General features: G+C 37.2%; 1 protein-coding gene across 1 annotated transcript in view; it reads left to right on the top strand.

Annotated features, from left to right (window-relative positions):
* The first annotated feature begins 1,866 nt into the window (after positions 1-1,866).
* The window catches only part of LOC124357947, a 142,103-nt gene continuing 116,151 nt past the window's right edge, over positions 1,867-27,818 (top strand). Inside the window, 1 exon segment of the mRNA XM_046810096.1 lies at positions 1,867-2,400. Within this exon segment, the coding sequence (XP_046666052.1) occupies positions 2,208-2,400 (193 nt within the window). The 5' untranslated portion in view covers positions 1,867-2,207.

Here is a 27,818-nt window from a genome sequence, read left to right as displayed (position 1 = left end):
CATAATTCAAAACACTTTTGAACAATTAAAAAATATTTTATCTAAACAAGCAGAACAGATAAGTACGTTACTTAATCTGCTGACTACTATTGTTTCTCGTCTAAAATGAATATTCTTCTCAAAATCGCTTTATGGAATGCCAACGGTTTGACTCAGCATAGTCAAGAAGTCCAGCTATTCATCACCCAACATAACTTATTACTTGTTTCAGAAACTCATTTTACAGACAGAAGTTATTTTAAAATTCCCAACTACACATTATACTGTACCAATCATCCTGACAATACGGCCCATGGGGGTACTGCCATTGTAGTAAAAGACACAATTAAACATTATGAACTACCCAGCTTTAGAGAAAATCACCTTCAAGCTTCCAGCATTGTTCTTGAAGATTGGTTAGGCCCTATTGCATTTTCAGCAATTTATTGTCCCCCCCACACATGTTATAACCAAACAACAATTTGAACAGTTTTTCATTACATTGGGAAATAAATTTATAGCAGGAGGTGATTACAACACGAAACACCCAGAATGGGGTTCACGTTTGGCCACTCCTAGAGGACGATAACTATTAAGGGTTCTAAATGATAATCATTACAATTATCTTTTTAAGGGTGAACCTACATACTGGCCATCTCATATGAGAAAAGTTCCAGATCTATTAGATTTTTTGTTAGAAAATGTATTAATCAAAACTACACAGATATCAAATCCTGCCTTGTACAATGATTTGTATTTTTCGTCTATAAGTTTAATTTTGATATTATTCTTTTACGAGAATGCATTCAATTGCTAGTACCTGACTTTTGATTACTTTATTGTAAAAAAACGCATCTGAATTTTTACTGATTTTTCTAGTTGCTAGACACCCAATACTATTAAGTTTTCTCGGGTAAGTAGTTCGGTATATCAGTCCACCTAACAAAAAGTATACTTAACATTTCATATGAATGTTCAAATTCTGTATTTTACTAGAAAAAAGGCAAAGAAATTTACAGAACTAGCAAGTATGTATAGAGTGTACTAAACTAGACCTTAAAAGTATATTTCCAACCAAATTATATATAATTTTACATTATGAAAACATTAATTTTAAGTTTTTACCATATTTTGCAACTATGCCACACTGAGCGACGTGTAATTTTTTTATTTACTTCTGTACTGTTGAAGTAATTTTAAAAAGATTAAACTGCAATCGGTGAAAAGAAAACTGAACGTAAATGAACAATAATAATAAATCAGTAATAGTAATTTGAACAAATTGAAAGAGGCTAAAGCTATAAATTGTATGTGTTTTATATGCGTATGTGGTCTGTATGACTCTAAAATGTGCAAGAATACTATGAGACTTATTTTAAACATGCATTATTTCACCAGAAACGACATTTTTATCTAATTATTCCCACACAATGTCATAATAAAACATTTTAATGAGTCGTGCAAAATGGTATACAGAAAAATCGCACAGTTTATGAAAATATTATATTAACCACTGTTGGTATATTTATTTATATCATTTCGCCTAAATATCGAGTTACATTATTTAGATTTTTTTCGTTGACTCATTCAACCCAATTATGAGTTGTAGGTTTCGTCGTGATATTTTGCCGAATCTGTCACAGACGATGTTTTTTCTGGATTATTGTATTAGAATTTCGGTCAAAGAAAATTGAAAGATTCATATAAGAAAATTTAAATGTTAAATTACCAAACAAGTAATTTAACTTATATACAATTGTATATCATTGCTTTATTAAGTTATGGTAAATTTGGGGATAGAAAGCAGTTATGGTCAACCTGCGAAATCACGGACAAATGAAAAAAACACCGTGGTGCGCCAAGTTAACTTGCATGCCACTAGTATCGGTAGTGTGCTCGAATCGGTGACGGTAGGGAAAAAGAACGCCAAAGTTTTGCAGCCAGCTCGAACTCGAAGTGATAGCCCGGTAGCAGAAGACAAAGTGGCGTACGCTAGGTTCATTGTTAATATTTTTGTCAGTTGAACACCCAATTGCATTTAAGTTGTATTTTTTAATTTTGGTTTTACTAATTAGGATTGCTTTTCTCAATCTTGTGTATAATATAGAACTTTTTAAAATGATTGCCCTTATGGGCTTTTAAATTTTTGGTTAACTATTATGGATTGGTAGTTCTTCAAATACACGTGTTGATGTTTATTTTTTATGTGTAATTTGACCCGTGTAATTATGTCATCTGTTAAGAAAGGATTTGGAAACAGAAAGTTCTATGCTCTCCCTGAAGATTATGCTTTAAAAAGTGCTAAACTTAAATCTCAAACTTCGATCAAGAAGGAAGACTCAAATAAACTCATGAAATATGTTGATGACAACATCATTGGCAAGAACACAACCTTTGTAGGACCTTTTGGAAGACGTAAAGGTATGACTGAAAATATATTTTAAAACCCTGGTTAAGTCATGTTTTTGCTATTTTTTTTCAGAAATCATAAAAACTGTAATTCTTTTTGTCTTATTCTTGTATGTGCAATGTTATCTTCTTTTCTTTCAGCATATTATGGGCTCCAAGAAAAAAGCCTTGCATTTAAGGCCACTACTCTAAATGTTTGTGTTGTTGTTCCTCCCCTGAAAAAGTAGATTACTTTTACTAATGATATAAATAAGTAAATAGTAGCCTACATAAGATTATTTTCAATACTATTCGGCCTAATAAATTGTTTTAATGTTTTTGGATATAAATAAAGTGTAGCCTACAGGTAAGTTTATTTTACCACATTTTGAGCAATTGCTGAGCCAACTTCAGTACTATCTTTCATATTTTAGGGAAGACTAATAAGCGGCCTATTCATTAGTAGATTGTTATTATCGAACCATTCAATATAATATCCAACTTTGATACATATAATAATGGTACTTGACAAGAATTAGGCCTATAATCGATTATCAACAAAAATAACTCATTACAATTTTTAACTCCTCAAACTTCTCTTGACTACCAAGAACTTTCATCAATTGTTTATCTCACACAATATCCTCATTTATCACCATTACAAATTCTCCAAAAATTAGTTACTTCTTGTTGTTTGTGGTTTACTTTAAACATTAAATCATTAATAAGTTAAAATCATATCTTAATTTTAATAAATTGTAAAAGAAAAGTTACAATTGGCTTTCTTACAATTAAATTTCATGTAATTTATAGGCTAGGTTATTACTTTCTAAGGACTAAATTGAATCGTCATACTAAAATATGAAAGAAATTAAGTTCATCCAATAGTTGGTCAGAATTACCAATTTCCATATTAATCATCCAACCTATTTCTAGACTAATGTACTGCAGTATAATAATCGGCCACCACCCTTTTCAAATTATCAATATTTAAAATTATCTAGACCAGTGAAACCAAAATGTCGGAACCGAATTACGTTGTAGGTATTTCAAACCTATTTAAGTATAATATATACAGTATATTCATCTGTTTTATATCTAAAATAGAATTAATTAAATGATGAATCAAAACTATCAAGGCTATGTACATTTATTAAATGTAACAAACAAAACAGTGTAACATTTTAGCTACTTTTACTATTTGAAGGACAAACGTAACTGACAGTTTGTGAGGCAAATAAAGCTATTCATCGCCATTAAACTCATTGCCATTACTCAAATACCATATCATTGCAAACGATTGTACTTTGTTTGAATTCATTATTTTAAACAGTTTTGTTATTCAATACATTAACAAGAGCTGATAATAATGAAAATTGTAAATAACTATGTTTTTGATAGTTCAGGTGTTTCTATTCGATAATTTGGTTCTCTGATAGGCTATATGAATAATAAATAAATTAAGAATATTACAGATGGTGAAACAAAGTGCAATTACAATATTAGTCTACAGAGGGTTCTTGAAAGCTGTTATTAAAGAAATCTTGGTACTTTGGGATTATACCGACCACACCAGTATGAAGACAAAAATATAAATTTATAGAAATAAACATGATAAAACGAAAAAACAACTCTTTAATTACAAAATTACAAACTTACAACGATTATCAATTATTGTTAATGGGGTCAGATTCCGTTATATGCCCACAACGCTTAAACTTTTTTCAATGAACTTAGAACGTTATAAAACGATGTAGTTGAGTAACAGAACTAACATTCCATCAATCAACAAGCATTTCCAGGTATTGTGATCGATGTTGTTGTCGCTGTTATGTTATCTTTCTCGAGAATCCCGATTACGGCAGGCCGCGCGGCATCACATGATTATTTAAGTTTTTTGCACGGTACATAATTGCCTTTCAATTATATTTCTGATCAGCCCCTCTAGAATTTGATATTTTACTGATAGGTACTATCTCGAGGCATGTTTTTCTTTCGTCGACATCAGCGCGGCTGCCGAAGCCCGCGCTGATGGCCGGAGGCACTTGCATTTTGGGTGGCGGAGTGTGATCAAGAATAAAAACAAGTTTTGAGTGTTTTTTTTTTTCAATAAAGAGTTTAGTTTTTGTTTGGTAATGTTTGTTTTTGTTGAATTTTTGTGTTTAGAGAAATGTTGGAGACTCTGCAATCACGTTATCTACTAGACCGCTCGACTTTGACCTCTGTCTGAGGATGGGGAGGGGTTTGCGATAAGACAATACCTGTTTTATATTGACGAAATTTTGTTCTGTGCTAATCTATTAATCAGTAGAAGCAAAATTTCAAATAACGATTCATGTCTGGGTGTGGTCGGTATAATCCCAAAGTACCGAAATCTTTAACTAACCCAGTTAAAATAACAACATTATTTTTGTTATAAGAATTAATAAAAACCATTAGGACACAGCTTTCAGATCGCAGAAAGCTTAGGGATGGCATGTAGACACAAGATATCGTAACCTTGAATAACTTATCTAACACAAGAAACACCATATTTGAAATAAGGGTGGCCTAGAGAATTGAGGTCATGTATAAACATCATAGTGCGCACCCGATGGGACAAAGAGAACGTCATATCATCTTGTTTTACACTGGATGGCTTCTCAGTATCAACTAGATACCAAAAGAGGTCTATTATAAGCTAGTTGTCTCTGATGTCGAAATGACGCAACATGTCGGTCCAGACAGTTTTGCTCTTGAATCTTTATCAAAGTCAACTCCATTGCTCCGGTAGCAGCTACATTGCTGAGGACAAATAGCAATGAATTGTCTTGAACAAATCGCTTTAGGAGAAGAACGGCCCACAAGCATATTCCTTCTGATGATTATGGTTCTACACGTAGAGTGCAGTGCAGGCAGGCTATACTGTTCTGCTGTTGCTGACTAGCTATTGCACACAACATGAATGGATGGTTTTGCAACCACGTTATCTATTACGTAAGTTGCTGAAATATCTCGGAATGAAAAACAGTGAAGAGAGAAAAGTTTGCTCATTTACTAGATCTCACTATTTCGATCTTTCGATTGCGCACACGACATGAATGGATGGTTTGAAACCACCTTATCTATTCCATAAGTCGCTGATTCCTCTCGGAATGAAAAAACAGTGAAGAGAGAAAAGTCTGCTCATTTACTAGATCTCACTATTTTGATCTTTCGATTGCACACAACATGAATGGATGGTTTGGAACCACCTTATCTATTCCGTAAGTCGCTGATTCCTCTCGGAATGAAAAACAGTGAAGAGAGAAAAGTCTGCTCATTTACTAGATCTCACTATTTCGATCTTTCGATTGCGCACACAACATGAATGGATGGTTTGGAACCACCTTATCTATTCCATAAGTCGCTGATTCCTCTCGGAATGAAAAACAGTGAAGAGAGAAAAGTCTGCTCTTTTACTAGATCTCACCATTTCAATCTTACTGGATCTCTTCAGTTAACTTAGGTCTCGATCACAAATTTCAGTGATCAAACCTACAACACAGTTTTTATATTGCAAGAAGCATGGGGATGGTATGAAGGCAAGATAAATTGTAATCTTGAATAGGAAAAACAAATAAGAACCCATATTCCAGCTTAGTATGCCATTTTAATATCTTCTTTAACATTCTATATAAGCTACCATATATGTTTATAAAGAGAAAGTCCAATCTGAGACTGATAATAGTAAAAGATAGAAACTTTTTTACAAAATATGATGAAAGCAGACTTCTTTGAAACTGTGATCATTATAGATCGATCATTGGTGATGGGGTGATGGCTGTAAAAACTGGCAACATCAGTCAAGGTCCCCTTTATACTGTATACAGATATTGTCATACAGTCGTAACAAATCTCCAATATCTGTACAGCGACTATATAGTCTGCATGAGATTATAGAAGTACACAGATATTGTCATACAGTCGTAACAAATCTCCAATATCTGTACAGCGACTATATAGTCTGCATGAGATTATAGAAGTACACAGATATTGTCATACAGTCGTAACAAATCTCCAATATCTGTACAGCGACTATATAGTCTGCATGAGATTATAGAAGTACACAGATATTGTCATACAGTCGTAACAAATCTCCAATATCTGTACAGCGACTATATAGTCTGCATGAGATTATAGAGGTACACAGATATTGTCATACAGTCGTAACAAATCTCCAATATCTGTACAGCGACTATATAGTCTGCATGAGATTATAGAAGTACACAGATATTGTCATACAGTCGTAACAAATCTCCAATATCTGTACAGCGACTATATAGTCTGCATGAGATTATAGAAGTACACAGATATTGTCATACAGTCGTAACAAATCTCCAATATCTGTACAGCGACTATATAGTCTGCATGAGATTATAGAAGTACACAGATATTGTCATACAGTCGTAACAAATCTCCAATATCTGTACAGCGATCACATAGTGTGCATAAGTTTGTAGATGTGCAGATATTGTTTTGAGGGTCATACAATAAAAAAATGCCAAAAACATGAATGCCATTTTTCTAAAGATTTTCATCTAATCAGTATTTTATTGCTATAACCAATGTGGAATCATCGAACAGACCGCCGCACTGATAACACGATCGCGGTTGGATTTCCCATGCAAGCAAGCACACTCTACCTCTACACATTAGTTATGTTCTGTCACATTCTGCAGTGTTCATTGATGTATTGAATGTGCTAATGTCATTGACTAAGTAGTATATGATTATAGTTGCTCTTTATTTGTGGCAAATAAACTTATAAGAATAAGTTGCGATGAAGTGTTGGTTTGGAAAAAAAGAAGACGGTTTCCATAATTTTGTTTAATAAGCGAATTGAAAACTCAACTTCGACTGACGCAATTATATGAGAGTGAACAAAATATTGTATGTGCAGTTATCGAACATAATAATTCCTATAACCTAAAAATTTTTTTATAAAATGACAGCAGCAATTACGCCCATAAAAATCTTGATAAAAGAGTTGAGCCCGAGATATATCTGCCAATTAAGTTTTCAGTTATAACTTGTCCTAAAGTGTAAGTGAAATCATACCAGAATTGTGCAGTGCTATTTTAAAATCCTTAAGGACATCCTGTGGTCAGTAGATTAATAACATGTGATTTTGTGTCCGTCTGTGGAAGGGTCTGTACGATGATTGCATAGTGTGTAGATGTGACCTTAGTCATGAATGGCATGTCGGTTCATCTTTCATCAGTATTGGTGTTACAATATACTCTAATATGATTAACAGTAGCCAGCTAAAGGATAATTATCAAACTGCAATAAGAGCTTATTAATTATAGTAACGATACTAGTGTAGTCTGCCTTTTTGGCACTTTACTCTGTTTGTTTAAAAAAAATGTCATAACTAATCTTTCTCTAAACAAAAGATTCATGGAAGATTGCAACCTGTAACGAGGCGCTACCATTTGTTTCAGTAAAAATTTTTAAATTAAATAAAGGAAATTTGTTACTAAAAAATCCAAAAGATAACTGGAAAAATTACTAATTGTTTACTTCATAAGCATTGCTGGAATATTAGAAAATAATTTGTTAAATTTCAATAAATTAAGAAATAACATTTAAAAATTAGGCTTTTAACCATTTTAAATCTATAGATCACTCAAAATTGTCCTTAAGGTGTACAATTAGCATGGTTGAGGAAAAACAAATCAACAAAATTGGCACTCATTGATTCCACAGTTGGTTATATTGATGAAGTTATATACTGTACGTTGCTATTACGCTGATCTTTCCCAGGTATTCAAAATTCTACCTTAAACTGATTCTCCTTAGAAAACCTATTTCAGATTAAATAGAAATAAAGCAAGGAGAACAATTAAAATTCATCACTCCAAGCCCAAATCAATTCAGAGCACTGAGCTCCTCAAGGCTCAATTATAGTGCCTTTGTTCTTTCTAATCTATGTAAATGACATCATTGACTTAATGCCAGTACGTGACCTCTTCATGTTCACCGATAACACAACTCTTGTAAGCAGGTAAATAAATCAAAAAGGACTTAAAATTGAATTTTTCACAAAAATAAATAATACTGCCCAATTCTTTTCACAAAATTTTCTAAAATTGAATTCAGGTATAAAAGTACAAATACAAAATAAAAACACCAAGTGCGCTTGTAATTATTATTGGTGATGACCAACGAAATCAGCTAAACTATTTGGGGAGTGATGTTGGACCCTCGGACTGAGCTATTGATTAACCTTGATAACAAATTATCAAGCAGTATTTGTGACCTATATAGTCTTATTATTTACAACGACCCGAAAGCTCTTGAAAATGTTTACCAATTCTTATTCGAGTCACATTTCACCAACGCAGTTTCTCTCTGGGGAGCAAAGCAGGCAGTTTTGAACAAAATGCTTATCTTGACTGCTCCTACAATATTATTTTGAGGAGCACTTTCAAATCAGAATCCTTACGGCCCCCGTCCAATATATTTTTTAAAATTTTATGGTGTATTATGACAAACCACCTATAACACATCAATTAAACACCAGACTCAAAAACTTTTTCTGAGCATCATAATTCAAAACTTTTTTAAGCAAGACAAAAAGTAAAAATTTGGTTTTGAAATTGATAAAAACTGCTCTTGTTATTAGAAATGTAAGTTCTGTTAAATATTAAATACAGTACTGATCTTATATAATTCTTTACTCATAACAGAAATGGACTTGTTACCTATCATAAACACCCCACCTTCCCATTAGGTCACGTTGGCTTGTCCAATGGTGTTATTGTCTATCTAGGCATGACCATGAATATCAGTGTTACATGAAACAGATCTGAGTACCCGTTCTCAACTTGGGATGAAATGTTACCGGTTTATTCTAAATCGAGGTATCAGCAACTGTACAGTCTAAAGATTTCAAGCCCTGATTCCGACCTAAAAGTGCTGGACTTGACAATATTCCAGTCAAAATATTTCAAATTCTGTGCATCTGTATTTGCATCTCATATGGTTATCGTCTTTAATGTCCTGTTACAATAAGGAATGTTTCCTTCAAGCCTTTAAGAGAGAAAAATCCAAGATTTTAAATGTTTGAATTATTTATGTTCCACTGTATTTGAACAGTTACCAGCCTTGAAGATGATAACAATGTATTCTCAAAGCTTGAGAGAAAGTCCTGATAAAAGCAGGACTTTTAAAGAGATTAATAACCAGATGAGTTGTAGTGTATGGCGTTTAAGTACTTTAAGTGCAACATGTCAGTTCCAGCACTTCTTAAGCTGATCCACGGCTTGACCCCATCCAAAATTTAAAAAATTACAGAGAGATCGATTTGACTGAACGCAGATTATGCTGAACAATTAAATTACATTTTCTGAAATAGTCATGGGATTCATACTCATCTTGGGTGATATAACTTAATGTAGTTGAGGTAATCTTGAAACTATCAAAAGAGTTGATATTTGGAGACACCATCTTAATTTGTTTTTTTTAGTATATAGTTGTTGTGACAGATGGATTAAAATGTTAAGCATTCTCGCATCAATGTGTAAAAAAGCTAAAGATCACAAAGACTTCAGCAGATCTAAAATTCTTCTATATCAATCTTCTGCAGGTCACTTCAAAATAATTTGTTTTCTACCTTAATAAATGTTTATTTATTTTTATTATTTAGTATATCACTAACTTCAATAATCATATACAGAACTTGAGTATTGTCATCTGTATTGAGACAAACTTGTGCAAGTCCCGTTACACAATTTTATAATTGTCTTTTTTCTCAATTACAAATTCAATGAGAAAAGACTGTTCTGCCTTAATCTATGTTAGGCACAGGCTTAGTCTGTTTAGAGTTGAGATTCTTGTTTGAAATCTGTATGCCTCAGCACTTTTGTTGAACCATACAACTAACGTGAGATAAGATTTCCTATTCATTAAATTATATTAGAATTTTTTTTTTCATTAAATGTATGCAGGATACATTAAACCATTTTCATAAACTGTAATTAAAATCTTATGCATTTATGGTTTTTTTTTTTTAAATTGGAAAATCTCCTTTGTGGAGCAGATCTTAATTAAGGACACCTTTTGGACAAATGGAACTCAAAGCATTCCTATAAAGTTATTCTGGATGTCTTATAAATGCATGAATTGTAACCAAAAGTAAATGAATATTCTGTAGATCAAATGGCAGTTGAAGAAGTCATTGAAGGATTTTTTGACGTAAAGGAGGATAGGAGCCAAAATAGTTTATTATTCAACCAACTTTAACTTCTTATAGATATAACTGAAATTGGTATTAGCCTATTAATACTGGTCTCATACAATTTATTGTTGAACCAATCGTGATCTATAATTTATGATTTTGGCCAAAGCTATTATGAAATTGTTCAGCTGTTAACCTTGGATATTTAACGAGTGCCTTAGAAATCTGATGGGTCTTCATGAGGACTATAGCTTACAGATTTCCTTATTCAAGAGCTCCAAGAAACCAGTTGGTTACGGTGACCTGGTGCTTCACAAGTCATAAGATTGATGAACTTTCAGGAGGTAGAGCTTAAAGAGGTCAGGAACTCAAATACACTGGGAGCTCTGAATAGTAGCCAAGTGGTTACAGACGCCGAAACTCATGAGAGTGAAGGTTCCCTAAGGTTTCAATAGAATCTCGTTGAAGGATGGAGGAATTAGATGCAAAATTCAGCTCAGTTTGCCCTACATCCAGAGAACATTTGAAGATAATAAGTAGCTCACAGAGACCAGGAGAGCACAGAAATCACTGGTTCTAGACGATGAAATCTTACAGAGACCAGTGATTCTTGTGACTGGATGGAACCATTATTGTGTGATTCTGAAGTTGTACATACTGAAAACTAGTGGAGGTTAAATTGCCCCAGAGTTGACTAGTGGTTTTCAGGAGTTAAATGGTTTCTGTGGCCATCGTTCTCAAAAGTGTAAATTAAGGTAATCTATAAACTGCGACAAATATTTCCCTAAACTTGTTACCAATGTGCAATACATTTACAAAAAAACGTATGTAAATGACTTGTAAAAATGTTCATAATTGCTTGATATTTGGATTTACTTAAATGATATCTGAAAGAGAAATGAACACCCAAGTATAAAAAAAACATGTTGCATGTCTGTATTACGCAAAGTACTGCAGACAAAGTACCTTTCATTTACATCTACCCACAGTGTGTGTGTGTGTGTGTGAATGAATGAAGGGTATCCTAATCCGCCAGTTGCATTTCCTACAAGGTATAAATAAAAAACTGATTCCAAACAAAAGAATATGGTGTTCTGAATAAAACAATAAGGAATTGACAAATAAATCAGCTCTATTATGCTCAAAAAGAGGCATTCGACTTTCACATTTATTGACTTAATCGAAGTTAAAGCATCGCTCAGCGAAACTTATAAAGTTTTCAATGCGTCATTTTGTGTGCTTACGCGGTGCCAATAAATCAACAGCAGTACAGTAGCTGTGTCTTATCGCAGGCAGTTAACTTGTTGACGCAGATGCACGAACAGGCAACAATATGTTCCATAAAACACCGAGACGATGTGTCTATGGATGTGAGACGACGGAGGTAAATCGGATTAAGTGGCCGCCGTAACGAGTACAGTATGAGTCACGCGGGGACAAAGCGTTTCGCTCGTTCCACGTCGTCTGACTGATTATTGTTTGATTGCCGCCAATTCTTCAGCCCGCCATTATTTAGTTAGCGCAATTAAATCAGCTGATTGCCCCTGATTGTTTCCTTATAACCGCCGCGCCGCCACCTAGATCGTTTCCTGCCCCGAATTTCACAGAGGGCAGGCACTTAAGTGACGCAGTAGCTCTGGATTATACAACATTGTTCGCGAGCGGTAATTATTGTTTATTCCGTGTTGACTCGTCCAATTTATGCTAGATCAATTATGATAACATTCGTTAAAATTTTACATATAATGCACAATATAAAACTGAGGTACGTTGTGGCACTTCTGAATTTGATTTATCCAATTTTAAACTAACAGAAAGTTTATTATATGATTGAGGAGTACAATGCTCCCGACTAATATAATGTTAGGAAGTTTTTTTTTAAGGAGAGACCGATCCCCTTTTAAGCCTTATTCTGTCCGTCCTCATGGGCCACTGGCTTGTGCGAGGATCTTATCCAACAGAATAAGGGGGAGAGGTACTGATAAAAAGTGCGCTCGGCCATCGGAACTCCCAAACCCGACTATAATAATTACATAATTTTATTAGTTATTAGTGGATTATATAATGTAGGTTGGCGTGCCTCAGCCGGTAGTGGTGAGTTAGTAAGAGTATCACCAATATGTATTCCATAGATTTGATATCATTCGTTTTCTCAAATATTTGTTCAGAGTTTTTCTTGGCGTGGATGGAGATTATAACTTTTCCCTTTCAATAACACTTATGATTTCATAACAAGTATTTAATTTTATTTTGTCCCCATCTGACTTACTCGACCGCTGCTGGAATCGATCATTATGTTGTGACAAATACAAAATCAAGGCGGCATGATAGAAGGAGCTCTAGGCCAGATCGAGCAGTTTAATAATCTAAATGAGGCACAAGCACGTGGTTTCGTCCCCCCCCTCCAGCCATCCACTAGGAGCGTGACAAAGGGACTGGTCCGGTGGGACAGAAACTGCGGAACCTTGGACAGAATTGTCCGGTCCTACTGACAGTTGCCGAATAGTCAATCGAGTTGAGGGTCGAGGCCGTGTGATGTGACGTCACATTACGTGATGTGATACAGCCATTTCCTGATGTCGCTCGTGTCAGTCGTAATGGCTCCGCCCTCGCGGACGCTATACACAAGTCGAAAACACGCATTTCGAAAATGACGTCATTAGAACGCCATTAGCCTTCTACAGTTCCGGGTGACATAAAATGCTATGTTTTAAAAACACAGTTCAATATGCTCTGAAATAAAAATCTAGAATTTTAATATTCAATTAATACCAAATCATTTAAGATACATGTTTATCTTACTTTATCAATTTTTAAATGGCTGTAATAATTGAAGTTTGACTCTAACATATTATAAATACATCCTCTTATATTATTTAGTATTAGTCTATATTAAATTAAATCCTTGTAAAGGATCATTTCGTATGAAATTGACCCATAAAAAACAAAATACGTCATTACATCAGAGTTTGATGAGATTTTGTTATGAAGGTTGTCGTCATGTAGATTAGGAAAATTGCCAATTTTTTTCAAATACCTGAAACGGTTTCAAAGTTATAGCTATGTAAAGTTTCTCAAAATCAACCAGAAACATGTAACCTACATATTTTGAAATCACCTCAGTTCTTCTCCCAATTAAGCTAGACAGGTGGGAGTGGTGTCATTTTACTCAGCAAAAAATGGCCTTTCTTTTGATGTAAAGCACAATATTCTTTGTTATAAAAGTTTCCTAATCTATATCATGCAACCTTCATACCAAATTTCATCACATTCTGAGGTGGTTAAGACCCCATGATTTGATATGGATGGCCCTAAAACATTGTACTTTTTCATTTAAAAATTGGTTCAAAATTAATTTTGAGTGTATATAAATGAAGTTAGTTCTCTATCGGCAGTAATCATTGAATGAACCCCCGACAGGGCGTGCACCTGAAGTCGGTCATCTATTATTAGTGTATGTGTTATTTATTACTCTGCGGCTGAATGTATTCCTTCCATTAGCGAGAACAGAATAATTATCTCTGCCAGAAAGTCTTAAAAATTAACTCCTTTTAGCGCCTCTACGCCTCGCCTTACGTAAGGTCGTGGCAGAAACAGAGTGCTAAAATCGTAGGCGATGTGCCAATTGCTCTGAGGTGACATGTCGCTGATCAGGAACGACTAAGGTGATGAGGGAGGGTTATCGGATACGACAGATCGCGTGTGTCTTGTCGAGGTGAACGTTAACGAGGGTAGTTGTCGTATCGGAGCCTTGGCCCAATAAATCCGAATTACCGAATCGGTGCAGGCCGGGGGCGGGGGGACGCTTGTTGTGCCGCCCCCGACTGCGGCCACGTTGAGCGACGAGCGTCGAGGTTGAAGGGGCAAGGACACACCCCCGGAGCCACCCTCACCTCCAGCCCTTGACCCGCACAACTGCCCTACGTGCGCCACATAACTAACTACCAAGGACAATATCGATAGGTCGAGCAGTCTATCGCCGCTTCAGGGCAGTTTACTCTGACCTCGTCTGCTTTACTTTGTAGTATTCACAGATATTTCTGTTTGAAGCATTAACGAAAAATAAAATTATAAGTTCGTGCTTGCTCTGGTGAAGAACAAAACACTTTTCTAGAACTGATTTTTTTTATACACTACGTTCTAGGATATATGGGTGGGATTTAGACGCACAAAATTTGGGTTTCCGCGACCTCCTCCTCTGAATCATGTTATTATTTCAATATTATGTATATTAAAAAAAATGGTTACTAAGTAGACGGTAGTGAGCAGTCCCAGATTATACTTGTAATAGCCAATTATCCCTTGGTATCTGAGTCTCCGCTTATCACCCCAGGGATCTAGGTTCGAATCCTGGTTCGTACCCAGCATCGTTAACAAAAACTAGTTATTAAGTTTTAAATTCAGCAGTGCTATATTGTTATTTAAAATGTCTATAACGTTATTTTGTCCGAAATTTTGTTTTCAGTATTTTTGTTTTAGATAGTCATAAATATCGAGGATTAAATAATAACGATTCGATTGTGGTGGTGGCCGCTTATTATACTGCAGCCTAGTCGGAAACTAAATTATAAATATTAGGTAGATACTACACTATTTAGGCAGATGTGGATGAGTATGGCAGAAGCCTAGGTACACTTCATAGTAACAATTGTTTCTTTTACAGTTACATTTGCATATACGACGTGACGTTAGGTTCGATTATGTCCAAGGGTTAGTAATCTAACTTCTCATATAAGTAAAAGGATCAGACTGATAGCATTCATTTATTTAATCCGAGCCAAAAAAGACGTCAATTAAAATTTAAATCGTTAAATAGTTAGTCTATAAATTGATTTAGTTACTGTGGATGAAATCAACCACAATATTATAACAATATAATTATTATAAAAAGCTGGCTACTGTAAACAATTAGAAAGGAAATAATTATATTAGTCCATTCACATCGACTACCGTTATCTAATAGGCAAATAAAGCTACTCGTCCCCACGCAAAGATCATGTAGTCTTTGTGGGGACTTTTCACTGTGTATATAATATATTCTGCCAACTGATTGAAACATATAGTTATGTGAAAACGTTTAAGTTAATTCAATTCAATGGTCATACGTAGTAGTAACTGTCAGTTACGTTCTAAATGTCGACATGTTGAGTGTATTGTAAAGTGTAAAGACACGGAACAAACGCCAAAGTGTTCAGGAAGACTCTAATGTTAGTTATGTTACCGGCCGTGTAAGCATAAAGTAGGTTATAAAGGCGTGTATTACGTAGACGAAATAGATAGCCCATAAAATTCTCCAATTAGTGAAAAATACCTTGAAGGACGTTAACAATAAAACTACGAGCGTTTGACGTCAATCGTAATCGTTACAGGCCCACTATGGACGTGGCTGCTGCTCTGCAGTACGTGACTGTTGTGCTGGAGATCTGAGTCTAGTTTATGTCACAGTCACCCGCTCAGCAGCTCTCCTGTTGGACCTGTTCTCGGACAAGTTTCGCTTATTTCCATATAAATTGCGTTCGCCGATTCCGTGTCGAATCTATTCGACATCTATCGAATGTGACCTTGGAATGTGGACTTGAATCCGAATTGAATTTTAAAAGTTTTGATGATCGAACTGTGGACATTAAAGTCCACTTGTTTCACTAAACGATGGCAAATGTCCGGAAAAAATCGTGTTTCCTTCACAATAATAATAATAATCGAATAAATTCATCGATCCAAAATGGAAAGATAATTCAATATGCCGATGATACGACTCTCTGCATAAAATCAACTTCGAAAGAAAATCTTGAAATTGAATCCTTCATTGCTGTCAATTGCTGCATTCAAAATTTTTCTGAGATCAACTTAAGAACAAACAGTACAAAATCTAATGTCATCAACTTTTGTCTCCGACAACATGAAGATGTATGCCACCCGGCAGTTTTTGTAGAGAATGAGATCTTGGAGAATACTGACTCTACCAAGTTCCTAGGGATGTACCTCGACAAAGGTCTAACCTGGAACAATCATGTGGACTATACCTGTGCTCGTGTTACTTCAGGTATCTACGCCCTGCGTAACCTTGCCAACTATTGTTCACAAAAAGTCTTAAGAATGGCTTATTTTGGCCTGGTTTATCCATACCTGACATATGGTTTAAGACTTTGGGGCAGCTGTGCCAAATACAATCTAGTAAGAGTATTCAGACTACAAAAAAAAGCTGTCAGAATAATTTTCCAATTAAACATCAGAGAGTCGTGCAGGGATGCTTTCAGGGAGCTCGGATTGCTGACTCTGCCCTGCCTCTATATATTGGAGGTTGCCCTGTATTGTCGATCGAAATGTGTTCTTATTCGGGGTAGTGACATTCACTCTTACGAAACTAGAGGCAGGGAGAGTTACCGTGCAGAACAACATAGGACGGTGGCTTTCGAACGCTTGCCGTCACAGGCTGGAGTCAAAATTCTCAATCGGCTCCCTGAGGGTCTTATACAATCGGATAATGTAAACCAGTTTAAAGCTCTTCTGAAGCGCCTACTGGTGTCGAATGCGTTTTATTCTGTCGAAGAGTTCATGGCTGGCTGCTGGGAGAATTAGAATAAAAATTTACAGAATCAAAATTTACATAAAAATTAATTAGTAGAGCCCCGAGTCTCATGTTGAATGAATGTTGGCGTGAAAGGACAAGAGATGTATGTTTGAATGAGTATTGTAAGTATGAATGTGTATAGTAGGGTTTTTTACAAATACTTAAACCTGACTTTTGCAATGCAATGTATTATTGCCAAAATGCAATAAAAGAATTATTATTATTATTATGGTCGAACTATGGACATTGACGTCCACGTAATTTCCCCAAGATGATCGAACGATGGATATTGACGTCCACGTAATATCCCCAAGATGATCGAACGATGGACATTGACGTCCACGTAATTTCTCCAAGATGATCGAACGATGAACATTAACGTCCTCATAATCTCAATAGAGCAAGTCTCAGACGCGGGTTACGCTTGCGTGGTAATAATACCTTGACAATTTTCATGCGCGGAACGTAATAAAGTATAAAAGTAATGATATAAAACCGTTTGAAACTTAGGAGAATGCTGGAAACGGGTAGAGTACAATAAGCGGACCCGGTTTTTATATCGTTGAGTATAATCATCGATACTTAATATTCGTATATCGAATACGAGTATCTTATAATATCAACATTTTTATATTCATAATAACATCATATTTGAAATTAAAATAATTAATATTATACATATAGTGACAATCTCATAAATAATAAAAGAGCTATATCGATCAAACAAACAACTAGAACTGGAAATTGTCATAAATAATAACGAAATGATAACAATGAAACAAACATGTTTAACAGAAAATACGAAAGACGCTGACTATTTGTATGTTTTCTCCTGGGTAGGAATAATTAACCACGTTAAAGAAGTTATTGAAAGCACCTCCTCTAGAAAACCGATACTTTTCTTTTCTGCACAAATAGAGAGATGATCTGCAAGCAGGTCGGTTGACATGCACTTTTTAAACTTCGTTTCACGGTCCTCCACGAGCTTTCGACTGTCTGTTATTTTCTATAAAAGATAATACGTTTATTATATGAAGAAGTTTTTGTACTATTTAATTATTGTTCAAGATCAGTATCAGTTAGTTTTATCGTTAGTTATAATTAAGTAATATCGTTTGTCAACATCGATATAAAAACCGGCTCTGCTTATCGTACTCTACCCCGGGGACAATACAATCGTTTGATTTTGTTCAAGTACGTTTCTCATAGTACGGCCTTTCGTTCGCGTTTAATTCGTCTCGATCTGTGATTAGTTCAGATTTAATAGTCTCCTTTTCCCATACATCAGCAAATTAACATCATTAATAAAAACTCAAACCATGTTTGTCGTATTTTTCACGTCTTTGCACATTAAAACGTTTAACGATTGCACTGAAAAAATTGAGCAACCACAGTTGTATGCTGTAATGGTCAGCGCTGACAAGAATTCAGTTCAAATCGTGTTCGATAGCTTCTTGTAAAGTGTTTTATTACACTTCACATTAGAATTATATAAAAATTAATTGATATGAAATGAGTTTACATAAATAAAATAAGAAAGCAGAAGCCACTTTTTGAAATAACTGCGTTTTTACATTGACATAACATTGCTTAGTGCAATTATTAGTATTATTAATGAAAAATGTTAGTCCTTTTTACCTTTTGTCTGTCATATTAAAGCCCAATTTAAATAATTTTATCTATAAAATCGAAGATAAAACCGTAAAGTCGAGATGGTGTTCATAACAACTAGTGTGAGCGGGTGGCGTGGTGTGTGCACTAAACAGCGTCATTACGGAGATCTAATTATCATTTGTTACAAACTACCTTTTGTCTTCTGCCAACTCCTTGTCGGTAGTAAACTTGACAGAAAATAAGAGCAAATTGATTCAAGGTTCTCTTTCTATTGCAATCATTCCAGGAAATAATTAAACGTTGGGGGAAAAACGCGACTATCTTGTATGTGCTGTGGATTATCTATTTGAATTGCCAGTTCGTTGAACTCTTCTTTGAACATTGAAACCTGTTCATTTTGGCCGTCGCATTTATTTTCTAAACAGACTACTGGCAGGTCTGATCAGAAATGTATTCTTTAAGATGAGTTTTTATTTTAGTTACGTTGTTGTTATGATTAAGTTATTTAGGATATTCTGAAGTTAGATATACTGACAATGTCTGTATTGTTACAGGTAATGCATGCCGTGCGTAACTGCCAGTAAAGGTAGGACACTTTGCGTACTAACTTACTAACGTATAATCTAGCCGGTGCAAGACTCCCGACATGGCGGCCGAAGATCGGTCAGTGTCTCCTGCTGAAGAAAGCTCACAAGAACCTCAAGTGGCCAAGAACAAGAGCGACAGGACGGAGGCTCTCAGAATGTGGTCGGCCATATCGTTCGCGCTGATCATCCTCGGTCTGGGCATCCCGCTGTGGTGGAAGACCACCGAGGTGTACAGAGTGACCTTACCGTACGCCGAGATAGACGAACTCCAACTGTTGGAGCCCCGCATGGCGGTCAACATCTCCGTCTACACGGAATATCCTTCGAGGACCAACAAGCGCATCGTGGAACTAAAGAACGCATTCGCTTCCTCGAAATTGTTCGACATCAACCTTTCCCCCGCGAAGTTGGACATCGGCGAGGGTACCGTCGTAGAGCTGGAGAAATTCGAATCCGACAACCCTTCAAAACCGGGGAGCTTCAAGATAGTGGAGACGAATAAACTACAGCCCGGAACAGTAGTTGTGGGCAACCACCGCTCTCTGTACTTCCAACCCGAGGTGAAGACAGAGGTGATAGTGGAAGTAGTGAAGAAGTGGATATTGCGCGAGAGTTACCTAGACGACATGGTGGCGTCTCTAGAGTACCCTGGAAGTCGGAGTGGCCAAGAGAGACGTCTCAAGTCCGAACCGTGCTTCGACATCGTCTTCACTACTGTCAATCCCGAGCCCGACCAAGTCAAGATGAAGTTCGACACGGAGACTTCTATAAAGAGCATCATAGATCCTCTACTGGACCAACTGAAACCGGTCGCAGATTTAAAAGTAAAATCTCAGTGGCTGTACTTTGTCGACATGGGGCAAGACCCTAAGAGGAGCCCTGACGACAGCAGTTTTGTCATCACTCCTGATAGAATACCACACATAATTTCTCCGCTGGAGAAGAAACTCGGGTCCGGCGTCTCCAGTTGCCCTTGTCTCCACTTCGTGTTGTATATCCCTCGCTGCTCAGAGGCGCCCTTGTATTTCGCCTCCTCTGACGGAGAGTTGCAGACGGCAGTGGTGTCACCGAAGTGGGGCGGAATCCAGATCCACAATCCCTCCAGGGAAAACTGCGTCAATAAGACGGCAATGACTCCGGACATGGCTAAAGTGGCGGAGGTGTTCGTGAGTCACCTGCGGTATCTGCTGGACCTCCGGTACCAGCCGATAGCCGCCACCAAGCTCCTGACCCTCAGCACGGCACCGCTTCGCGACTGGGAGGTGGATTCCTTGTACCGCTCCAGGATCCTGGAGCAAGCCATCTCGGCACGCCTCACCTTGCAGAGTCTCGCTCGACTCCTCGGTGAAATCAGCAACATCGTCATCAACGAAGAGGTCGGAGACGCCATCAAGACTTCAGTTATCAGCATTTCCGCGACTTTCTCCAAACTCGCCGCCGGAACACTGGAAGAGGCTCTGGGTTTCGCTCGCAAGGCTTACGTCACCGCCGAAATGGCCTTCAGCCACCCCTCGTTGTTGGCTCTTCTGTACTTTCCCGATGACCAAAAGTACGCCGTGTACATTCCGCTGTTCCTTCCGGTTATGATTCCAGTTGTGCTTTCCTTGAAAAACATCTGGAAGTGGCTGAACAACAAACCTCTCAGAGGACAATAGACTCGTAGGGAGTGCTGTGTACATAGCGCTGTTCCTTCCAGTTATGATTTCAGTTGTGCTCTCCTTGAAAAACATCTTGAAGTGGCTGAACAACAAACCTCTCAGAGGGCAATAGACAATATCAGAGAGGGAGTGCTGTGTACATAGCGCTGTTCCTTCCAGTTATGATTTCAGTTTTGCTATCCTTGAAAAACATCTGGAAGTGGCTGAACAACAAACCTCTCAGAGGGCAATAAACAATCTCAGAGAGGGAGTGCTGTGTACATACCGCTGTTCCTTCCAGTTATGATTCCAGTTTTGCTATCCTTGAAAAACATCTGGAAGTGGCTGAACAACAAACCTCTCGGAGGGCAATAGACAATCTCAGATCGGGAGTGCTGTGTACATACCGCTGTTCCTTCCAGTTATGATTCCAGTTTTGCTATCCTTGAAAAACATCTGGAAGTAGCTGAACAACAAACCTCTCAGAGGACAATAGACTCCTAGGGAGTGCTTAAGTTAATGTTATAATACTTGAGCTTTATTAGACTTAATTATACGAAAATTCAATATCCTGAATATGACCACTTGGTTGGTCAAGTTTGTCCATTATAGTGCAATCTTTTACTTAACTAATAATTAGATTATGAAGTGTATGGTAATATTTTGCTACAAATATGTGTTTAACTTTTTACAAAGCACTTCGAATTTCAACTTTTTTAATTGTTATTTAGTACATACACGTGCTCTAATAGTTGTTGTAATGTTCATCGTTGTTAGCTTGTATTCATTAGTTTAGATCGATGTTTTTGCTTTTTCAATGTTACTGATGTAATAGACTGCAATAAACAAGATATCGCCTAAAGCTTTCGTTTTTATTTACTCTTCGAAGACCTTTGTTACGACCAAGCTGTGGTCGATTTTCGAGGTAGACATATCCGATTAACGCGTGAACAATGCCAGTAGTCCACGAGCAGAGACGTTTTCACGCCCTGATTACGTTTTGGAGACAAAAGCGTGTTATTAACATGTGCACAATGTTAGTGGTCCCAAAATAACAGTGACGTATTTCACGCCCTGATTGCCGAGCCAATCTGTTGTTGACCTTCCTCCCCTACCCGAGCCAATGTTGGGTGATTAATCACCGCCGCTAATTGACTTGCTGCCGGGCCAGGCTGGGCCTACTTCCTGGGGCCAGATACTTCGCGTTCGCGTCTTGCACATTACAAGATTATGCCCGTCCGGGAAAAAACCGGATTGGAAATTTTTCTTGGTTGACTGTTGAAGTGCAAGAGACCTTTCACATTGTACGCGTTCGCGTCTTGCACATTCAGATTCTGCCCGTCCGGGACAAAAGCCGGACGAGCAATTTTTCTTGGTTGACCAAATTCACGTTTTCACACTAGACGATTTCAATCGTCCGGGCGCCGTACTTTGCAGTGTGCATGCAGTTTCGTTTTAGGTTGCGTTTTGACGGTGTCTTCAGTTTGTATGTTTTATCGGCTTATTTATAAGTTAGGAAAGGAGTTGACGTTGAGATTTGGTTATCACCAATTTAAACAAAAGCTGGGCGTCTAGTGCAATTCATCAAAAGAAGCCAACTAGAAAAGCATCTTTATTATTAAGACCGTACCTTCAACAAAACTGAAGTGTTGTTTTCGATTTGTACGATTGTCTTTGGAAATTGTGAAATTGGAAATTGGAATCGTGCATTGTAAAAATCGGACCAGGATTTAAAACTATCCGGGTTTTCCCCGGACGGCAAGATCGTGTAAGCTGCAAATGGCCTGACACAACCAATAATCGCACGAATGTGGAAATTGATCGTAAATTGAATTGTCCATTGTGTAATGCGCTAGTTCGTAGTAAATTGATGATTTCAACATTTCCTTCGATTCGAAGTAAAATAACGTGACAATTAAAACGTACGAGATATGTATGTACAGGAATTTCAAATCTAGTTTTTACGATTTATTCATATATGTGTGTATGTTGAAAACATTTTGATCAAATCTCCCGTTTTTCAGTTATTACGGTTGGGAAATTTAATATGGGCGCCAATTTAAAACCTAATCCGATATATTTATGAAACTTTTTTAACGAACTTTAATTAGAATAAACCATTTGCGAAGTTTGAACTGAATAGTACTTAATTTAACTTGAAGATATACTTTTTTCTATAAAAGATACAGAAATGAAGACGGTAAACTAATCGAGATGGAACTATTTTGATATGAAATTTCTTGCTTTGTTTGACCTTACAAATCAACTGGAAATTTCTCGTTTTTCAGTTATTACAATTGCAAAATTTGAATTGGCCACCATTTTGAAACCTGATACGATATTGTTCTAAAACTTTTTCAACACGGGCATTAATTAAAATAAAAAAAATGTGTTTGCACTCAATACTTTATTCAAATTAAATATGTCCATTTTTCTAAAAACATACAGACGGGGAAGCAGTAAAATATTGAAGATAGGGCTCGTATTTGTCACGTGAAATTCCAACAGTTTCAAATTCTAACATGATTATATTTAAATAAAAACATTGGCAACAAACGAAAATAGGTCACAACTCGTTAGTTATAAAACAATAAATCATTTGAAGGACCCGAGAAAGTAAGGTTACGTGGGAAATGAATGTGCCGCAGCCTATTAGCTCTCAGTGGCTCTGGAGCGGTTAGTCATACAGTCGCGGTGTTTGTCAATTCGTCAATATTAATAATGGAGTAGTTGTGGGTGGCAGCACTGGGGTCAATGGCCGCCGCTTTCCCGCCAACCCGCGGAGAGTCGCGCACTACTGTAAAGCCCCATTTACACTGCCCAAACATCCCCGAGCATCGAGCATCGAGCATTCGTGATCGTAGCTCGCCGGTTTTCAACGAGCACGAACGCAAACGAGCCCTCTGTTTACACTGCTCGAGCATTTGTGTCGATCAGTTTCTCGTGAGCGTTTGCAGTGAATATTGATGATGGCACCCGGACTGTCAAAACTTTTCCGCTGCGGCCGTCCTCATCCTGTTACAGGAGGAAACGCGAGGAAGGAAAAGGCGACGCGTGTGGGAGTCTTCATTTTTGAAAAAGAGGAACCACACTATTTTGCTGAGAGATTTGAAAGAAGACCACGGAGGGCTCTTCGAAAACTTCAGCCGAATGTCGTTAGACGATTTCACCATCATATTGGGAAGGATAGAAGGGAAAATTGCCAAAACCGACACCAACTTCCGAGAGTGCGTTCCTGCATCAGTCCGGTTGGCGATAACTCTTCGATTTTTAGCAAGTGGTGACTCGTACGGTAGCCTCATGTATCTCTTCAGGGTTTCAAAGCCTACAATTTCTTAACTTGTTCCTGAAGTCTGTCGGGCCATCGTAGAAGCACTACAGGAGTACACTACAAGGAAGCCAACAAGGAGGTTATTTTGCTTTTGACGGTGTCGTATGTCGTCTCCAACTGCGTCGCTGTAGCTTCCCAAGCGTCATTTTTTTTTAATTTTGTTGAAGTACAGCTTGTGGTTCGGCTGCCACAGCTCTGGGTGCCCCTCATAAAGAGAAACTAAAAGGAGGCACTTTTCATTCTCCCACTCCATGCTGCTTTCACGAAAAATTACTACACAGAATAAACTAAAGAAGGAATTCCACACTCGAAATGGGAGACGTGTGAACTCGACAGCCAGTAGGCAAGAACAGAATTCGGTGAACGCTGTTCGAAGAAACCCGAGGTGTTTACACTGAGCGAGCGGCGAACGAGCATCCCTTTGATGATTCGCCGGAAAACCGACATCGGGCGGATCAGGCTCGAGCACGAACGAGCATTCGATTCGACCTTGCTCGGCTCGCCGAAACTGTTTACACTGCCTGAGCCTCGAACGAATGATCGTTCGTCACTCCTGTTTGCGACGAATGCTCGGGCAGTGTAAACGGGGCTTTTAACAGTGTACTGTAACGTACGCCCCTTCATTAATTGTAACCCCAAATAATTGTTTCTCAGAACTGCACCGCACTGCTCCTCGCCTTCTCGGTATTGTTGGCTCGGTACAGCGTCCAGCTATTAGTTGTTTATTAACGCACACTAAATAGATACCTAACAAACTAAAGTTTTGTGACGAATAAGTAAGTACAGTGCCTGTCAAAAGTGTAAGGACACCAGAAAAATACTAATAGATAGGTTCTAGTCCTTAAACATTTGCTAAATCTAATTATGTTATGCTATTGTCACATGCATTTTTTTTCGAAAATAAAGAAATGGTTTTAACAATTCGAATAAAAATATACAGAACTGTATAACGGGTAAATATAGACAAATATATTTATGCATATAAATAGGCTATTAGTTAAGGAGTGTTTAGCTAGTCTTAGAACAAATTTTAAAAATTGTTAAAAGTCTGTTACAAGGTTAAATTTATTTTTTTACTTTTCAATTAACTTAAAAACTAAGATTTGACAGCTGTTCATAGAACAAATAGTGACAAAAGCCGTTTTAAGCAGTTGTACCAACTCATGAAATCAGATATACGTGGGTGTGAAGTTTGTATACATTATGACTTGAATTATGAAAATAGGCACGTTAAAATGCTATAGGATTTCTTTCAGTGGAAAATTTAAAATATAAAATTTAACCTCGTGATAGACTCATCACAATTTTTAAAATTTGTACTAAGACTAGCTAAACACTCTGTAACTAATAGCTGATTCATATGCCTAAAATAATTCGTCTAGTTTTATCCGTTCTAGAGTTGAAAGCCTTTTGTACAAACTGGAAACATTCTGTAGAATCCGCTGTATTAAAGATAGAGATGTATAATTTTCGTCAAAAAATTTAGTTTTTTATCGGCTATCTGGTAATAATGTAACATAATTAAATTAATTAATTGTTTAATTACTGTTAGTATTTTCCTAGTATCCTTATACTTTTGACAGACACTGTGGTGTAAGTTCATCCTTCAGTATCCTTTGAGATTGTGTACAGCCGAAAGCTTTTAAAAGTTTAGAAGAGGATTGTGACGTCACGGCCCATCGAGTGAAGAGCGGCTGTTCAAGAATCTCGATGTATCGATTGATCCCGATGTGCGATAGCTGCGATGATAGGCAGAGTTGCGTGGCTGTGTCACTGCCAACTAGCGCACATTGTTATCCTCTCACGACATTGTCAATTAAATCAACATCACGGCTCACGGCTTCAAAGTGGTTCACAACGAACAGGTTAAATTATTGGCTCTTCAAGTGTATTATCGACTAGCAGTTACCCGCGGCTTCACGCGCAGTCCTCAAAATCTAAGGTCGTCGTAGCCTATTTAGAGCATTTCTGATGTAATACTCTGCAACCGTATGATACGTTTCAAAGACAAGCAGACATATATTAGCTACATATTATTTCAGTATCCATTGTTGAGAGATTGAAATGTTAAATAAATAAAAATGTTACTGGATCTTTTTGTTGAATGGAGAAATATAGGTATGTAGGTCTTAAAAACCTAATTCGGCCACTAATTTTCGGTTTAAACTCATCGTCTGCTTAAATTCATTTTCTGTCTAACTCTAAGTTATTTCCAGTGCTATAGATTTGCCTTGTGCCCCGATCAAGAAAACTGGTACAAACCAATTTCGAGCAAATGTACACATATTATGGCTTTTTTGTCCATAGAGTCATTCAAAGATAAGTGAACTTTTAAAACCTAAAAAAAAACTATTATTCTCAAGTTTTGTGTTGAATTAATAGAGTCCCATTTGAAATGTATGATTAACACGCAAAAGTCTTTCCTGTAAAGTGTGTACTTTAATAAAATAAAGTAAAGAAGTTTTACATTATCGAGAAATCAAATAGAGTTTTGATATGTTAAAATAGACTACATACATTTAAATGAAAAATCTCCCTACGATCGGAATAAGTGTTCGATCTTTGAACATCGCTTTTATGGGGCTAAAATTAATGGCTTTTAGTAGAGTCGGTTCTCTATAAGACCAAAACTATTTAACCAGACCTTGCCTATCCTGAGGTTCAGTGCCGAGTTCCGAATCACTAATACGAGAATCATGCCACCAGTACCATTGAACCTCACACTACATCAGATAGGAACACAGACCGATATAGAGAATCGTTGGAATCGGAATGGGCGTAATTTTCCAAGCGGTCACCCGAAGACAATGTTCTTTATTCTATGCAGGGTTGGTGGGGAGGGGGTTAGAGGGAACAGCAGACCGAGAGACTCCACAGCGACAGCCCTGGGCCGGGTCCAGTTGGCCCAGTTTCACTATTTTCAGCACAGGTGAAGAATTCCGCGAATCCCGATGCCAATTTGTACCGGTGACAGGGGGGACAGGTGACGTGGGGGGCCGCTAACACACGCCACGGCTGAGGAGACACATGTGTTCGGCCATGTCGCGGCGAGATCGGCCCAGTTTGGGGCACCTGACTCTGACTGACAGGCTATTTGTTTAACACACTTTTCGTAGAATATTTACAGCTGTAACTGGATTCGCACATGTTTTTATGTGTCGAGCGAGTCAGCCTATTATTCGCAGACTTGAAGACGTCTTTCCGTTCTACAATGGATAGCGATCTTTGTAATCCCTTTCACTTGCAGATACTTTTCCATCCTATTCTCGATAACGATCTTTGTAATCGTGTTTACTTGTTTTTATGTCGTGTCAGCCTATCGTTTCGCCGATTTGCAGATGCCTTTCCGTTCTATAATCGATAGCGATCTTTGTAATCCCTTTCACTTGCAGATACTTTTCCATCCTATTCTCGATAACGATCTTTGTAATCGTGTTTACTTGTTTTTATGTCGTGTCAGCCTATCGTTTCGCCGACTTGCAGATGCCTTTCCGTTCTATAATCGATA

The sequence above is a fragment of the Homalodisca vitripennis genome, chromosome 3, assembly GCF_021130785.1.
Source record: "Homalodisca vitripennis isolate AUS2020 chromosome 3, UT_GWSS_2.1, whole genome shotgun sequence".
Classification (NCBI taxonomy): Eukaryota; Metazoa; Arthropoda; class Insecta; order Hemiptera; family Cicadellidae; genus Homalodisca; species Homalodisca vitripennis.
The sequence above is the reverse complement of the archived record's forward strand: the minus strand, read 5'-3'. Positions and strand labels throughout refer to the sequence as shown.